Source organism: Schistocerca piceifrons, chromosome 4 (genome assembly GCF_021461385.2).
Source record: "Schistocerca piceifrons isolate TAMUIC-IGC-003096 chromosome 4, iqSchPice1.1, whole genome shotgun sequence".
Lineage (NCBI taxonomy): Eukaryota > Metazoa > Arthropoda > Insecta > Orthoptera > Acrididae > Schistocerca > Schistocerca piceifrons.
The window spans coordinates 166,443,207-166,462,441 of record NC_060141.1 but is presented as its reverse complement, the minus strand read 5'-3'; the positions used below and the strand labels follow the sequence as shown (position 1 = coordinate 166,462,441).

Sequence of the window (19,235 nt, the reverse complement as noted above, 5' to 3'; positions counted from 1 at the left end):
CATCATGGTTTATAACAAAGTACTGCAAATGTGGGCACCTCTGCTGCTCCTCTTTCTCCACAGCCTACAGTTGGTGTTACTGTCCTTTTTCTTTCAACAGCTGCTTATTATTAGATCTGTTGTTGTATACTTAACATTGCTAGACAGCCTGGCTCAATAAAAATACCAAATTAAAATATTAAGTTCACAATGCATTGAAAAATGCTTGTGTGATTCCGTTGTAATAAATATAAAAGAACATACAGTAAGTAATTCATTTAATTTCCAAAAGATTATATGATTTTTTCGAAAGAAATGTTAAATGTGATGGTACATGGCCCTTAAAAAATAAAAAGATCTGAACATTTTCTACCTTTAAACAGTATCCATTGGCTCAAGAAAGTAAGCTTTTGCCTAACATATGAAAAAAGTGATGCAGTGGATAACAACTAAAATCTAATTCTTGCTTCAGGACCACCACTGCTATTGAGAATAGTGATATTAGAAGCCTTCTGTTATTACTCAAAATTTTTAGTTTTCATCTGAGTAAATGTTGTCATTTTCCCTGAATATTTTGGCAGCAGCCCAGGGTGTCTTCTATTAGAGTGTTAATTTAAATCTATATGGTGATCAGCTGAGATCTTCAAATCTGATGAAGATAGCTAAAGAAGCTGTTGTAATATTAGGGATTAATGATAATATTAACTCACATCCAAATATATATATATATCTGCAGATTTATCATTCAGAAACCTGTCTCTTTGAAATTTATAAATAATACTACCTATCGATTGCCCTTATATTATCCCTTAGTGTCTTAAATGGAGTATCAGACATAAAAAAGATAATTACCTGCTGCTAGAATTAGTTTTGCTTGTATGTGCAAATGTATATATAACATGTAATTTATAATTATTCAATCATTTCAAGGTGCAGGTGACACTGGCAGGATCCGACAATGCCCAGGAAGCAGAGACTGAAGAAAATGTGATGCAGCAACCACCACAGCAGCAGCATACAACTCAACAAAAGCCACCAACAGCAAAGTCAGCCCAAGTAACTGCAAGGCACAAAAAGAAGAAATAACATTTACTCATTGGTCCATTGCCATACACACTGGCTCCAGTGTATAAATTGGCGTTCATCAACAAAGGCTGAAAGTGTGTTTACAAGAACTTGTGGTGTTTCCTTCTTTTGGAGCTGTGGATGCACAGGTGCTAAATTGTTTCTGAAAATCCAGTGAAATTGCTGGGGCAGAAACAGCTGGATTAGGAGGAGAACATCATAAATAACTGAACAGCACTGCTGTGTCTGTGGAGCATCAGAAATTGCACAGATGGCACTGAACTCTCCAGTTTAAAAATCATCAAGCTATAACCTTCATACAGTGCCTACAAGCTCACAGGTCCAAAAATTTTGATTCCATTAAGAACAAAGATTATTATATTGATAAGTTCAGATTCTTTGTAGAACATTAAGTTATACAGTTGGAAAATGAAAAATTGGTGAAAGCAGTTACTATACAACAAATGAGCAGAAAAATAAATGCAAGAAAAATTTATATTCATTGTATTTAAGTGGAAAATAAATTCATTCTCTCTCTCTCTCTCTCTCTCTCTCTCTCTCTCTCTCTCTCTCTCACTCACACACACACACACACACACACACACACACACACACACACACACGTGTTCTCCAATATCAGCTTTGATCCTGCAAAAAGGCTATTTTGTACATCTACAAAACTGTTCTAATTGCCAATAATTCTCCTTTAATGCTAAAATTTTAATGAACTTCAATGTCCACACAAAAAACTTGCCAATGCACCTTCATCTCTTCTTTAGACTTCTGATGTCCAGTTCTCTCTCTCTCTCTCTCTCTCTCTCTCTCTCTGCCCCTCCCTCTGTCTCACCCCTTTAAAAAAATCACTGCCAACTTCTTTAACACTTACAAACATTACTACGCCTTGTGAGGATTAACAAAAAACAGGTCTTTCAAATCATCTCATTCTTTGCCCAGATTCCATAAATCTTAAATACATAACCATCCTTGCAGGAACAGTGTTTATAGCCCAAAACATCAAAAGATCTTATTCCTCTTACTTTGGAGAATTTTTTTCTCTTTCTCAGAGACTTTTCCTCATCATGCTTGTAGCTCATGCATGTCCTTGATGCACTGTGATACTTTTACATTGTTTCTTGTGTTGACATATAACATTTATTGGCAGATTTTTTTGCAGCCCTGAGTACCTGTTTGAACCAACTATTTCAAGTGGCCTTGATCAGAAGGTGAACTTATTCTGCACTAGTTGGTACCTTCTTTTAAGATTAATTTTTCTTTTGCACTAGATATTTTACTTCACGACACAATATTACTGCGAAAAAAAATTTTCAAAGTAGAAAAAGTCTATATGCTTTCTTCCAGCATGTGACCTTTCACATTTGTCTAAACTGGGCATTGTAATAGTAATCATTATTGTTCAAAATTTTCTGACTATAAAATGAAAATAATGCTGGAATTAAGATGTTTTGCAGTGTGGAATTAGTTACAGATTTTAAGAGCAGCAAGTCACTGCTTACATTTAGTGTTTTACATTTGGTTTTTGACTGAGACAATTCTTTCCCAGAAACTAAATGATAAATATGGCTACTCTATCACACAATCATCTTTTGAGAGGAAAAAAATGTGTTCAAGAGGGAAATTAACCATTCTTGCTGCTCACTGTGTTCTACCAATTGCTTGTAGTGTAATGGTCTGAGACCAGATTTCTTATAATTGTGTTGGTTATATCAGAGATATTCCAATATTTTAAGGAAAAAAATTAATATTTACAGTACAAACTAAAATATACTTCCAATATATGTATTTATGTCCAGCAGGAAGTGCAAGTGTACAATTACATACATGCTTTGCTTGAACTTTTATGTTGTGACATTAGAAGAAGTTAATGACTGCTCGTAATGAAAAAATAAAGAATGACTCCACAGACATACCAGCAGCAGACTCAATGAACTGAAACAAAACACAAAACACCAAAAGACAACAGGGATTTTATCTGTATGTACTGAATTAAGAATATCTTATTTGTTATACTGCACTAAGTGACATTATGCTATGAATTTGCACAGTCTTCCCTCCTAAAATAGGAATTATCTCTTGCCTAAATGTAGCTGAATTCATTAAAGGGTTTTCTCTATGTTTCTGTACTAATAATTCCATGTCAACCATGTTTCCATTCAGTGAATTTAAAATATGTAAGCCTAACACAAGTGTTTCTGGAGTTTTACAATGTATATATTTGTTGTTATTGATTGTGAACTGTGGTACAATGATGCTGAACATGAAGCATATTATAGCATTTCTAATATTTCTTGTAACATGACTTTTTAAATAATGTATTGAATATTCTGTCAATAAAAAAATAATACATTGCTGGCTGTTTTCTGAAATTATGGTAAGCATTTAACCTTTTTCAATAAATAATAAATTTCTGTTGTAGTATCTTCTTCCATTTAAAAGGCTTATTTCATAGAGCTGTGGTTATCATGTAGGATTAGTTGAGAGATAACACAATACACATTTATTAATAACTCTTATATAACAAATATCACAGTTGAACATAGTACACACCGAAAGTTAACACTCGAACACAGCAGTCCAAAGAACGAAAGTCGTAAAGATAGGGCACTGTGTGCCAGAGATGCCACAGAGGGTGACCACCCCACCCCAGTAGTGCAGAGTATGGCGGAGGGAAGCCTCATTGCATGAATTCATGATCTTGGTGCCAATGCAGCGGTTGTAGGCAGCGGCTGGCGCAAGAAGTGTTGGCGGTGCAGCACTGCCATGGTTCCAACAGGTGGAGATGAATCAGTCAAAGGCAGGTCCTTGGGATGAATACAGGTGTGGGGGTGGGTCAAGGGGGTGCGGAGGTGTGCGACGTGTGTGCTTATCCACTCGACCAGTGTGGGGACATTCTCGGATGTGGCTGAAGGTGAAGGAGAGGCTTGCCATATAGAACTTCAGCGAGTGAGGCATTAAGATCTTCTATGTGGGCTGAGCGAACATCTAGCAGGACCCACAGAAGGGCTTCTGACCATAGACCTTTGTGGCACATTAGGGCAGCCTCGAGTGTGCAGTGCCACTACTTGACCAGGCCATTCGCTTTTGGGTGGTAGGTTGAGGTATAAAATTTGGTGACATCGCAGAGTTTGCAAAGGCATGCAAAGAGGGTGGACTCAAACTGGCATCCCTGGTTGGTTGTGAGAGACAGAGGACAGCCGAGGTGAGCAACCAACGCTGAGACAAAGGAGCAGGCGACAGTCTCGGCTGTGATGTCAGTAAGGGGGACCACATCAACCCAGCAGGCCACACAGTCAATGATAGATAAGATGAATCTGTAACCCTCAGAAGGGGGGGAGGGGACCAATGACATCGATATGGACATGCCAGAAACACCCCTTTGGAATGTCATACTTGCCCAATGGAGGTTGAGCATGCCTGCTGACCTTGCTGTGCTGGCACGGGATGCACGCATGGCTCCAAGTGTGACAGTTGTGCTTCGCACCAGGCCAGACAAAGTGCTCCATAACCAGCCACATTGTGACTTGCGTCCCAGGGTGAGCTAAGCCATGCTAGGTAGTAAAGACTCAATGACAAAGGGCAGCAGGAACCAGGGGGTGGAGTGTGCCCATAGAGGTGTCACAAAGGACAGGGATCATCGAACCAGGTAGTATATGGGGCTGGACAGAGAGCGATGAGTCATTGTCTGATATTATTCATTGTATATCATCGTCGTCGGTTTGTAGTCGGGCAAGCTCATCCAAATTCAGCAGTGTGGTTAGCATGCAGATGCGGGAAAGGCAGTCTTCCACAACGCTCTCTGCACTGCGGATATAGCATGCTTCAGAAGAGTGCTGACAAATGGCTCTGAGCACTATGGGACTTAACATCTGAGGTCATCAGTCCCCTAGAACTTAGAATTACTTAAACCTAACTAACCTAAGGACATCACACACAACCATGCCCGAGGCAGGATTTGAACCTGCAACTGTAGAGATCATGCGGTTCTGGACTGAAGTGCCTAGAACTGCTCAGCCACAGCGGCCAGAGTGCTGACAGATGTAGTCCATATGGCGGAAATGCCATGGCAGAAGGTCCTTAGCCAGATTACAAATAGCATCCAGAAGTGGCTTGTGATCTGTATAGATCATGAAGGGTCGCCCCTCGACATCACTAAAGAAATGTTTAATCGCCTCATACACAATGAGAAGCTCACGGTCGAAAGTCAACCACTTGCACTAGCTCTTAGTTTCTTGGAAAAGAAACAGAGGGGTTGGGTGGAGTCAGCAGTGTGCTGTTGTAAACAGCGCCCACAGCTAAGTGACTGGCATCAGTCGTGATCGAGACACAGGCCTCAGGGTCAGAGTGGGCGAGTCTGACAGCTTTGGCGAGGTCAGTTTTAAGGTTACCAAAAGCATTAAGCATTGGTTTGGTTCATGCCAACTTCCATTCTCTAGTGTTATTTTTGCTGGAGAGAGCATTGTCCACTTGGACGGAGGCAGCTCGAGGAATATGGCGGTGGTAAAAGTTTGCCATACCCAGAAAACGATAGAGCTGAGCATAATCCTCGGGGAGAGGAAGGTTAAGTATGATTTCGACATGAGGACTCGTCAGTCTGGGGCCGTTGGCAGACAGAGAGTGGCTGAGGAAGGAAACGGATGTGGAACACAATTGAGGTTTGTCGGGGTTGATCACCACGCCGTTGGCAGCAAGGGCCAAACAGACTGCATCGAGGTGAACATGATGCTCCTCAGCGGAGGAGGAAAAGATAAGTATATCGTCAGTACTCAAATAGACCAAAGGGTGTGATCATGGCTGTCTTCGGAATATCCAGTAGATGCATAGGAATCTGATGATATACCTTCGAACAATCTAAAATGGAGAAAAAGATAGAGCCATGGAGTAATTGCGTGAATTCCTGGATATTTGGAATGGGGTAGTTATCGATAATGGTGCGAGTATTAAGGGACTTATAGTCCCTGCACATGAGTAAGGTGACGTCCTTCCTGGGAACAAGGTGAACAGGTGCAGACCAGCTGCTATCAGAAGGGCAGAGAATGCCGGAAACCAACAGATCATGAACGATCTTCTTGGTGTGCAGAAGTTTGGAAGTGTTAAGGTGCCTGGCCTTATAACGAACAGATAAACTGTTAGTGGTGCGAATCCTATGACAAGTGCCATTACTGATGGCCGATACTCAAGTAGGAGGGTCAGCAAGTATCTGCAGGCAACGTTTGTTCGCTGACCTTGGTGAACCGGGGCGGCATAGGCAGGCATCGGCTGTAGTTGGTGTTGGAAAGTGCAATGCATGAGCGAAGCAGCACGAAGGATCTGGAGGGGTACATGCAGGTGCGTCTTGTAGATTCGTCTATGGCGGTGTGAAAAAAACAGCAGGCGGTGGAATGCTCGACACAGGAGCAGATTGGCGAGAAGATGCTGTAGAGGTGTGTGATGGTCCGCCTCACTGCAGGGCTGCAGATAGGTGATGCATGGTATGCCATGCATGTGACAATTTGGCAGAGGCAGATGCGATGCAGGTGCGTAAGGCTTCATTCTGGGTGTAGAGTTGATCGATTTGTGAGCGCATGTGTGACAGATCAGAGAGCCGTGTCATTATGTGTTCGACTAGGGACACACACATGGAAAGCATAGCCAAGGAGACAGAGCATGGAATTGTAGAGACAGATATGTGGTGGAGTGCGGCAGCCTGCAGGTCTGGAGAAAGTTCATAATGGTGTAGAAAATCCAACCCGATCACAATTTCATCCATATGGCAGAATGGAAGGTCCAAGGGAAGGTGTGAACTGGTTATAGGTGAACTGACATCTTGATGGAGCCATGGACCACAATAGCAGAATGATTGGTAGTGATCGAGGTGAGGCCGTGCGGTTCTAAGTGCTTCAGTCTGGAACCGCGTGACCGCTACGGTCGCAGGTTCGAATCCTGCCTCGGGCATGGATGTGTGTGTGATGTCCTTAGGTTAGTTAGGTTTAGTAGTTCTAAGTAGTTCTAAGTTCTAGGGGACTGATGACCACAGATGTTAAGTCCCATAGTGCTCAGAGCCATTTGATCAAGGTGAGGGTATAAGGGGATAGTGCGTCAACAGCATGCTTGGCAGGGTCAATGCTAATGTCGGCACCAGTGCCAATGAGAAAATGGATACCCATTGTTGTGTCTGTGTCACAGAAGCGTGACATCACTGAAGTGAGTGGTGCAGCACCAGACAATAGGTGCCGTGGAGCTACGTGGCGTGACGTGGTGCCTAAATGTGCTCGCCGGTCTCATTTGGGTAGGCGCAAGGTGCACGGAAGATGCAGGCGGCATCCCCATAAGTAGCATTGAACAATCACAGTAGGTAGGCCGGTTGGCATGATGGTGTGGCATGGGAGGGGGTCACAGCTAACTGCTTCGGAGCTTGTAGCCGATCAGGTTGCTGCTCGGGCGAGGTCAGCAGCTGTTGGGAGCAGCCCGCTGGCTGTACGTCCTGTAGACCACTAGGAGGCAGCTCCTGACAGGCAGCTGAGGCACCAAGAGGAGCGTGTTGGCCTCTGCTGACAGGGCACAGAACTGGAGGTGCAGGTGTGCCACCTGAGGATGATGGAGAAGATGTTCGTGACAGGCAATGGCGGTGATGAATGATAGTGTAAGACTGATCCACCATGGGTAACCAAAGCTCGAGTGGGTCTGTGACATGAGATAGTAGATGAAGTTGCAGATCCAAAGGCATTTTGACCATCCACAATGTCCAAAGCACGGCGTCAGGTAAAGCTTGATCGTCGATTAATGCACATAGGCGCCGCCAAAGCCGCAAATGGGTACGTCGTCGAGATGCTCCTCGTGAATACTGTGATGAATAGCTTCCACCAGAGGGCGGGAAAGGCACTTGATAAGCAGTGCTTTGGCCTTCGAATATTTGTGTGAGATGGGCGGTGAGAGAAGCAAGTCGCTGATGAGGTCCATATGTGCATGTAGGTTGCTCACCAGGCAGACAAAATGGGCGTGGCTGTCCATTAAGTGGTCCACTAATGCAAACCAAGTTTTTGGATTGTCTTTTTGTAATGCAGGTAGCTTATGAAACCTGCCAGGAAACACGTGTTGAGGGAGCACCGGCATATGGGGATCAGTACAGGCAGAACAGGACACCTCCGACGCTGGAAGTACGGTAGCGGTGAGAGGTGTGTCACCCTAGGTCTGTGTGGGGCAGTGGTCACATGCAGCATGCGGTCTGGAATGAGCAGGCATGTAAGTCGGCATGGTGTGTCCAATCTGCAAGCCCGACGATGATCATGGCATGGGTGTAACAGCCAGTGCTGATGCAACAGCAGACGGGTGGTGGTCACACTGGAGCCAAAGGGCGGCTGACCCAGTAACCGGCGCAGATGGAATGGCCGGAGCCGTTATGTAGGTAAGCGGAAGGCAGCAGTGGTGCAACCACAAATGGCATGCAGAGGGTGCTGCGACACCATCTATATTAGAATGTGCTACCCTGTGCATAGAAATTTTTGATTCACAGTTCTGGAACTTTGTCAGCACATCAAGCCATTCTGATGGTAACAATGTACGTGCAGGATAAACCACAACGTCTTTAAGTGGAAGGTCGCCCTCTTAAGGATTAGGCAGCAGGCACTGTCCATGTTGTGGCTGTTGTGCTGCCATGCTCAGTAGCGGCCGTGTTGAGCCGGGTGAGGTTAGTTGGCCGCCGGCATGGTGTCAATAATTGTTCACTGTTAACCAAACTCAAAGTAGGTACACTTGTCCACTTGTGGTTGCAAATGACACAGTTAATGGGGCCCGTTACGCTTGCACTGAAAGACACTGGTAGATCCACTGTGGCAGAAACGATGTGGGCTGGCACACGAAGTTCGTAAATGACAAAAACAAGCACTAAATAACTATCAAGGAGACGACAATGGTTTTGGGGTCACCACTGTGATTATCACATAGGATTAGTTGAGAGATAATGCACACTAAGTATTCAATACACATTTATTAATACTTATTAATATTATAACAAATATGGCAGTTGAACATGTTACGCGCCAAAAGTTAGCACTGGAACAAAGCAGTCCAAAGAAGCAAAGTTGCAAAGATTGGTCGCTCTGCGCCAGAGACGCCACAGAGCAAACAAGTTGATTGCTGTTAGTAGTCAATCCTCAAATTTGCAATCCCTTCTAATACTAGTCTTAGGTTAACTGTTGGTGATTTTGTGCATACAATTCAGGAAACAGAAAAAAAGAAAGAAATGCCGCCCTTTTCCTCTCTCAGAGGCTCCATAAAAATTTCATCTTATTAATTCATCCGGATGCAGTGCAAAACCATATAGATGTTATCAAATAAAAACATAATTTCATACAATAAAGAATATACAGTAAAATACCAAAATATTAAGGTACGCACAATATAGTGAAGATAATGAGACATGTGTCTTTCCCCTCCAGTCCTATCCATCTCTTTACGGAACTCAGTATCTGGCCACTACCTTGCATTTGCACTCATGAAACAGTGTGTTTTGTTACATGTTTACTTATACATTCTTTTATAAAAAAAAAGACATCCATCATCATAATTAGACCCATCATTGCAGTGATGTATCTATAATTAGTCAATTTCTGGGTAAACAACACATCAGTGTAATAAACAATGGAAAGTCCAGCCTGGAATATCAACAATGTTATGAAAAGGATATATTGCTACTCATTGTAAAGATGACATTTTGAGTTGCAGACAGATACAATGAAAAGACTGTTACAAATTGAGCTTTTGGCCAAAGCCTTTTTCAGAAAGGAAACATGCACACATTCACTTGAGCAAGCACGCCTCTCCCACATATGACTGCAGTCTCCAGCAATTCCAGAGATGCATTTGTTCTTTTTCGAAGAAGGCTTTGGTCAAAACCTCAATGTGTAACAGTTTTTTCATTGTGCTTGTCTGTAACTCAACATGTCTTTACAAAGATCAATCTGTCCTTTTCATAATATTGTTGGCACATCATTTCAAGACACACAGGAGATGTTCTACACAACAAGCAACCCAAAGGCCTCCAGATGTAAAGAGGAGAACTCTGAGAAAAAGTAAATATGTTCCTTCATATGCACTGCTTACATGCAATAGAAGAATTAATGAATGCCAGTCTAAAATAACTAAGCTAAATATTTTCCTGCCTTAAGTTTATACCTGATTTAATTCATTTTAAAGAGGTAACTGTCATCTTTCTTATAATGCATTTAAAATAACAAGCTTAAATGTTCTTTACCAATGAGACCTTTTGTTTTGTTTTGTTTTTCTTTTCGTTTTGCATAATTACATAACTGTTGTGGCATTGGTTCGCAAGAGAAGGCATAGTTACAAGAAATGATATGGAGTGACAACATCACAGTAATACTACATGGAATGACAACTTACAGAACAGATAGAAACTAGAGTTGCAGGCAGTCAGATGACAAACACAGAAATGTTGACAAAAACAGATTAACAGATACAGACTGGAAACAAGTACCGACAGTTGAGACTTATAAACTTGTGTATGGGTACAGAGTAGATGGTGGATATATAAAAAGACCATTTTGCCTTCTAAGGGCTGCTGGCTTTTGGTAGCGGGCAATTGAAGCGTCAGACCACAATTGGCAGCCCCTGCTGGTGGCTCGAGCAGCCAAATTGTGAATTGTGTTTTATTCATCTCATGATGTACATTTGCAATCCATTTGGTTTGCGTACAGAAGACATGTCAAAAATTTGTAATACAGTTACAATGATTGTTACATTACTAAATAATAGCACTACAACACAGAATAGCACTATAAGGATATTTTTTGGAATATGTAACACACTGTATGCAGCTCAAATTTCCAGTTTGTCCTGCATGAATTCATCCACTGAGTAATAACACCAGTGCTAGTACCTCATATAGCTTTCTTTTAAGCGGACCTAAATTCATCTGCATCAACTTGTTCCCTTTTAATTTACTGAAATTGTCATTCCCATGTATTGAGGTCCCTGAGTATACAGTCTGAGATGGTGGGTGGGGAGCATAAAATTTTCTTTGTTTCTAGTATCATGTCAATGGACAAAATGGTTTCCTTCAAATATTCGTGTCTGGTGTCCAAAAATGTAATAATCTCATATATGTATTAAGGATGGCAGAGTTAATATTTTAACTTTTCTAAATAATGATCAACATGGTTCTTCATGATTTGCAGTGCACATATTTCGAATGATTTTTTTCCTGTGTTTTTAATATCCACATCAAGTTTGTCGAGGTACCTCAAAAAACAATACCATACCTAATAATGGATTCAAAGCAGCTGGTATATGCTACTTTTCCTGTGTCCATGTCAGTTGCAGTTGATAATATTTGCATTGCAAATGCAAAGCCGCTCAGTTTGTTTGCTAGGTGACTACCAGCTCAAATTTTTATCTACTTTTAAACCTAAGAATTTGACTGAGTCAACTTCTTTTATATCTCAGTTGTTGTGTACATCTCAGTATGCTCACATTTTGCCTGTTTGGTTCCAAACTGCATTATGTGAGTCTTAGTTATGTATAGATTCAACCCTTTTAGCTGAAACCAAGTTTCTACGGTACTGAGGATACTGATCACAGATTTGGGATTTTTTTCCAAATCTTGATCTTCAACTAAGCAAGAAGTATCATCTGGAAACAGAGCTGATGGGGAGCTCATATTTAATGGTAAGTCATTAACACAGAAGAGAAACAGGACTGGGCCTAATACAGAGCCTTGTGGAACACCCTGAGACCCTTTTTTTCAGTCAGAAAAATAATATGCACCATTTGCATGCAAACGGTTTGTTACTCAAAGTATGTGATGCACACCATGTTAGTGGTGACTAAGGCATAGTAACATACATGTTACAACAAAAAACTTTACATTTACCATAGAAAATGACACTTCAGTCTTTTCTTGTATGAATCAATGACTATTTATTGCAGTTGACCAAAGTAATCAGTCACATCACAAAAATATAGACAGCAGTTTCAAATTTTCCAAGAAATATCAGAAAGTCTCTACCATGTTTAAGATTAATTCATTCACTATGTTCCATAGATGTTTGCCTCCACAGCTGAGCAGCCGGCATGGCTGACTGCCACACGGAGGTCCTGGGTTTGATTCCTGGTTCTACCCAGGATTTTTCCTTGGTGGGAGGACTGGCATGAGTTGGACTCAGCCTCATGAGGCCAATTGAGCAGTTACGTGACCAATTAGAAGTGGTTCCAACGTCAAGAAATCCATCAACAACTTGGAAAGCACTGTGGTGATCACATGTCCATCCATGCCACATCTGATGATGCCACTGGCGGAGGATGACATGGCGGTTGGTTGGGGCCAGTTGGCCTGTGTAGGTCCAAAATGCAGAACTTATATATTTACATTTCATAGATCCCATTTTCTGTAGTCCTTAGACCAAAATGTTACAATTTAAGAAATAATCAAGGAAATTTAATAGGATATCAGAATTAGCTGATTACAAAAATGACTATTACATAAGCATTCCAGTAAATCTAAGCTAACATTGTGCCCAAAAATCAGGAAACTGATAGTGAAGGTTAATGCTAGATCTACAATGTTGACTTCCAGAGATAGGAGTTCTGAAAATAATAAAATCATTACTATTATCACATCCAGATGGTAATCCATATATAGCTAAAATTAGTTCTGTAGCTCAGTAGAGAAGAGAGTCAGACAGAGTTGTAGTGTATCCCTGATGTTATTCAAACTTTACACTGAGCGAACAATAAAGGAAACCATGAAGAATTTTGGAAAGTGAATAAAAGTTCAGTGAGAAGAAACAAAAAGTTTGAGATTTGCCAGTGATCTTGAAATTCAGCAAAGAACTTGGAAGAGTAGTTGAATGGGAGGGATGCTGTCTTGAAAAGAGATTATAAGATTTTTATTATTTATAACATCCAAAAATTAAAGCAGGTTATGCTGAGCCTTGTATTGAAGTGACACATGGACAATAAACATCAGACATGAAGAGAATAGAAACTTTTGAAATATAATGCTACAGAAGATTGTTGAAAATGTAATGGGTAGAGTAAATAACTATTGAGTACTGTAAGGTTACTGTAGTAAGCTATGTATTTCTTTGACTTCTTTGGATTAGGTCTGGAATTGAACTGAGGCTTGCATCCTGAAAGGAGTAGGGTAGTTATTTGAAGTTACAAAAGTAGGCAGTGTGCTAAGCATTTGAGAAAGGGAAAAATATGTGTGTGTAAGTTATTCGTGATCATAAATAAGCGATCAGTGAAATAAAAAAATCTGATTTAACTGTTGTATCAGTATTCTAAACGTTTATGGTTCCAGTTATCCAAGAATAATGAGTGGTAATGTACATGACTGTTCAATGTTTATGTACTCCCAACAAATTGTCAGTTGGAACAGTGACCAATACAATCACAACAAAACACTCATTTGACACACCTACTTGAAAAGTGAGAATGATAGCTGCATGCTAGGGTGGCCTGAAGATGGTTGGCAACAGCCAAAATAAAATTTTTAAAAATCGCAGCTATAGACTAAAACATTTTTTTTTTTTTTTTTTTTTTTTTTTTTTTTTTTTTTTTTTTTTTTTTCTATTCAGAATTTGCTCCCCAACAATGATACATTACTTGTGATGATCAATGATCAGGATAATTTTCAGTGAAGAAGAATGGCACAATGGACAAGAGAAAAGATAGAACAGGAGGGACAATGGACAAGAGAAGAGAAAGAACAGGAAGCACAGAACAGGAGGAACAATGGCAAAAGTGCATCGGAAATATTAAAGAAATTACTGTGTCAATATGTGGTAAGTCAGAAGAAATTTTAGCAAAAGGTGAAGGGCTGCTGAAATAATTATTGAACTGGAACAAGACTACAAAACCAGCCTGAAACAGCTGCAACCGTGGGAAAGTAGATCTGAACGAATGCAGAGTTATTTAAGAAATAAAATGTGAAGTATAACACAACTTACAGACATTGAGTAGTGATGTCCCAAAGATCAAGAAATCCATCAGAGAAATGTGATGAATTTAATGACCAAATGGAAACAATGAGGAGCAAAGTCACCAAAGACAATAACAAAACTAATAAGACCATAACAGAAACAAGTGAGAAGTGAACTCTATAACTGAATGTAAACACACGAGAAATGTGGCAAACTCCATAACAGCAAACAATGGAAACTCTAGATAGGATTTGTTGAAACTCCATAAAAGAGAGAAAACAGAGAGGAATGAAATCTCCAAGAAAAATAACAAGATGGAAGAAGATGGAGTCAGTGTACACAGTGGAGATGTAGTTGGAGGACGTTGCTCTCAATTAATTGGAATTGGCAAATTTTATCTGAAAGATTCAATCAATACAGATGCATTTTAGCAAACTTCAAAGGAGGGTGGCCCACTGGTTGGACAGGTGATGAAGAGATCAATTTTATACCAAGGAAACTAATGGAAGGTGCAGTCATGAGGTGCATGCTCAAAGAAATGACAGAAACAGCCACACAAATTTTGAGGTGGCATTCCTAGAAGAATAAGGCTCAGAAGAAAAACAGATTGGAATGAAGCAGACATTAGTCACGGGCTCAAAATACCAGAGAGAGAACATAAATAGAGAGAATTCATGGTTACAAAAAAAGTAAAACAAGGACCAAATCACAAAAAGGAACAAGACAATAGATCTGTGACTGACTCAATAATATCAAATATGAGACAAAGAAGAAAAGAAAAATCTATTTTATGGTATGAAAGGGAATGGATGAAAGAAGAAAATGAGAAACTATGAACCTCCCTACACATAATAAAGGCCAAAACATAGTGATGTTTCATAAAAACTTTATGGGTGTGAAGAACTTCATTAACTTTCAAAATTGTAGTTGCAATAAAAATTAAATTAGGCATGTAGCAATAATGGGGCTAAGAAAGTGAACTGAGAACAAATAATGAACAGTCAGTGCAGACATGGAGCAGGGATGCCTTTCCTCCCAGCAGTGAGTTGAGCCAGGGCCAGACATCCAACAGTAAGCAGGCACAGTGTGAGTCTGCTCGCTCACAACACTTGCCGCATGGGGCACCAATGGGCACAATTCTATGCATATGTGGGGGCCCTCCATCAGCCACAGTGAAGGCTCTGGTAGACGTATGGGAAGTTGTGACCTCATTCCATCACATTGAGTGAGCTGGCATGGTTTGTCAACAAGCAACATTATACTGTAGGTGCACTTGCTGTGCCTCAACAATGAGACATGTCACATGCAAATAATGTGCTGTCCCCAGTGAAAATACTGAAGAAAAACAAACTCGAATGCAAATATAAAAGCATTAATATGGACAACAGCTTTTATCTCGATGCGAAATACTATATTGAGTGCGATACTGGCCACACAGGTGAAAAAAAATTACTCATTTGTATTATTGTTATATAAAATGTTAATTTCAGTTTTCGAATGCAAAGATTACTAAATATGTACAAGACAATCAATGCAAGTTTAATGTGAAGAAGAACAGAGTTCAATTGTTTGTCTAATTTCCTTTTTCTCTCTCTCGGTTGGACATGTCTGTTAATTGCTGATGAATGTTAGCTCATTTGCGATATTAGTTTAATAATATAATAGTTTAAAGTTTTTGTTCACTTTTATTTTTAGGAGAGCCCTGTGTCCTGTTCGCTTCCTTTTTAAAATCAGTATTCTAAGTAATTTTCAGCACAACAGTTTCAGCCACTGCTGCAGCAACAGACACCATTACATGGCAATTTTATTTCACAAATTTAGCGGAAGCTTTTCAGTTACTAGCCAAGATCCAGAACCATGACTCGGACTTCAATCATTTGTTAATGGAGATAAGAGCAATTCTCTCATGTGTGTGGGCAGATCTTTATTAATCAGCCAGTTATTAAAAGCATATACTCAAAAATAATTTCAATTCAATTCAATGTACGTGAATGCATGCAGGTGAATGAATGCAGCGGGATTCCTCAGGTAACAAATGAATTCTGATTGGTCATATCCGGTAGCTACGGAGATCTTGGATCAACAAATTTGCTTAGCAGCTGAAGTGTTTCACCATATATGAACACCTCCGATGATGAGTCTAAGCCCATTTTCTAAGTAATGCAAAGGCCAAGTAAGACCATAGGAAAGCAGTTGTCCAGCTGGTAGCATGACACATTAATGAGGCCTTTTAGTAATGATGCCGTTGTTCAGCCATGCGATTGCTCATGGGGCGGTAACTGGTTGTCTGGTGATGGGGAGTGCCGCACACTTTGTTGAACTGGTTAAATAATGCTGACTTGAATTGTCAGCTGCAGTCTGTAGTAATGTGCAGCAGACAACTGCAGTGAGAAACCCAATTTAAAATGGCTGCAACCTCCACAGATATACCATCAACTGATCTAGATTCTGGTCAAGAGGTAACATGATCAGTGGCAATCAACAGATAATGTTGACCATTAAAAAGAGGAAGTGGGCCCACAACATCAATTTGCACAAGTAAAGCACATTGTCATGCCTACAAATTCTCCATAGGGTGCAAGTACATGATGACTGTTTTACTACACTGAGATTGAACACACAAATGAGCCCACTTGCAAAAATTCTTCTGCATACCAGGCCAAAAAGACCTTTTTTTTTTCAATAAATGCTCTAACGCCATGGTGGAATAGGTTGTGGAGACTGTCAAAAGCACTTTTACAGAAAGTAGGTGCAGAAATGAGTGAGATCATCCACTGGGAATGTTGCAACATAGCCTGACAACAGAACCAGGAATATTGACAAGTTGTAATTGAAGGTTAAATGATACATCATGCAGTAACTTTTGGAGTGCCTCATCAGATTACTGTATCTTTGTGAGCTAAACATAATCAATAAAATTTGTCACACTGTTAACCTGCATCAACTAGCAAACACACTATCTATATGGGAAATTTGGTGCATAACTGTGCTGAATTTGGCAATAAATTCCAGGTGGTAATACTGCCACTTTGAACATTTGTTGTTGTTCCATCTGGAGGCACTGGTAAGTGGTTTGTGATCAGTAAATGCTGTAAATTCTCTGGCCTTCAACTGTGGTCGAAAGCCCTTGATTGCTTCATACGTAGACACAAGCTCACGATCATATGCATTCAATGTCTATCAAGAAGTGGAACACTTATGTAAGAAGAAGGAAAGTGATATCGACTTGATTCTACAATGCTGCATCAATAGTTGTCCAAGTAGCATCAAGGACCTATGTGAGTGGTGCCTCCAAAGAAGGGTGTGGATGGAGTGCAGCATTTTCTAGGCTTGGCTTTGCTTTGTTTTCCTGCATTAAAAGCAGAGATGATCTCATCTGCCCAGTGGTTGAGCAAAGTCTCCTTACTCTTGGGTCCAGTAAGTGCTGCAGTTAGTGGTTCTGGCAATTCAGTTGAGTGGAACAGATGTCACTCGTAAAAGTAAATTGGATACTTCCTTGATGGTTGCTGGTGGTGATATCTTCATGATAACATGCACTGTATCTTGTCGTAGTAATAACCCTCCAGATGAAATTAGATAGCCCAGAAAGGTGATCTGAGATTTACCAAAATCACACTTAACAATGTTCAACACCACACCATGCTTCTCTAGGCATTTGAAAATCCCCACCAGCTGTTGCTGATGCTGTTCTGCTGTGGCTGACAAGATGAGGATATCATCCAAGCATGCAAAGCAGAATGATGACCAGCACTGCAAAAATCAAATTGCATATAAAGACATTCAAATAAGCCAAATGGAGAGATTATAGGAGTCCCTGGAATGTCAATGGAAACCTGAGGTAGGAATATCAGCAATGTAGGAAAAGACAGATTGCTACTTGCTATAAAGAAGACACATTAAGTTCCAGACAGGCACAATTAAAATACATTTGAAATAGGTACATATAATGAAAATTGTAAATTTTAACATATTATCCAAGAGTATAAGCAACATATTGATTAGCAAAATGTACGTGTGAAAGAACGCTGCATGGCAGCTATCACTAAGGCAGAATATGTGTAACAAAGAGCTTATGTTAGGTCACACAGTAGTAGTGTAGTAGGCAGTTGTTGCTCAGGGGTAGCAGGAGTAGTGCGCCAGAGGCTGACAGTGGCTGTTGGTGTTGTGTATTAATCATTTATGGAAAAAATAATATTTGAAGTAAAATTAATTAAGAGAATGCTACAAATATTATTACAAAATTTTGATGAAGGATTTTTCTACATATTGTTAGATCGATCTACAATAAGGTAATCAATATTCACGTATTTATGCACTTTTGCTGTAGAACAAATTTGAATGAAACCAGCTTTGTATGTAACCCCAAGTTTTTTATTGTATTTGTTTATAAAGATCATTTGTTTGCATAAAATTAATTTTTATGGTATGGTTTAACAATTGCAAGTCAGGTTCACAATAAAGTAAGATTTTAAATAAGATATTACAGTATGAGTGCCCAGCTAGCTGCGCAGTCTAACGCGCTGCTTCCTGAGTAGGAAGGCGTGCCGGTCCCTGGCACGAATCCGCCCGGCAAATTAGTGTTGAGGTCTGGTGTGTTGGCCAGCCTGTGGAGGATTTTTACGGTGGTTTTCCATCAACTTCAGCAAATGCAGGCTGGTTCCCCTTACTCTGCCTAAGTTACACTATGTCGGTGATTGCTGTGCAAATACCATTTCCACATACGCATACACCATAATTATTCTACCACGCAAAAATTTAGGGTTACACTAGTATAGTATGAGACGCTCCCAGGGGGGAGGTCCACTGGAAGCCGAACTGCACAATAACCCTGGGTTCAGTGTGGGTTGGCAGTGGGATGGGTGGACTGCTGTGGCCTGTTTTGGGGTTGTGAACCACTGAGGGCTACGGTGGGATGAAGCCCCTCTGTTGTTTCTAGTTCCCTGGTTATTACAGTCATTCTCGTGAGTCCTGTTCCAGTTACTAATTTGAAGTTGTTTTTATTTTAAAAAATTCTAAATGTATCTCAGTCAAATATCTTGCATATTGACTTTTGTTACTGAAGTTAGTTTAGTAGTATCCAAGGTAACACCAATAGGAGGTAAGAAATTTATTTCTCACAGTTTATAGATTTTCACACAGGGACCACTTTAGTACTTGTTCAGACTTACAGGGCTGTAGCAAGATTAAGTAAATCTGAATGTACTTACCTCTAATTTGTCATTATTTTGCACAGATATTAATTAGTTTGGGTTT

The 19,235-nt window shown here is 40.4% G+C and overlaps 1 protein-coding gene across 1 annotated transcript in view; it reads left to right on the top strand.

Moving 5' to 3' along the window:
* The window catches only part of LOC124795694 (ankyrin repeat domain-containing protein 33B-like), a 123,679-nt gene extending 122,234 nt beyond the window's left edge, over nt 1-1,445 (top strand). Inside the window, exon 6 of the mRNA XM_047259775.1 lies at nt 910-1,445. Within this exon, the coding sequence (XP_047115731.1) occupies nt 910-1,065 (156 nt within the window). The 3' untranslated portion in view covers nt 1,066-1,445. The remainder of the gene's footprint in view (nt 1-909) is intronic.
* The last annotated feature ends 17,790 nt before the right edge of the window (nt 1,446-19,235 follow it).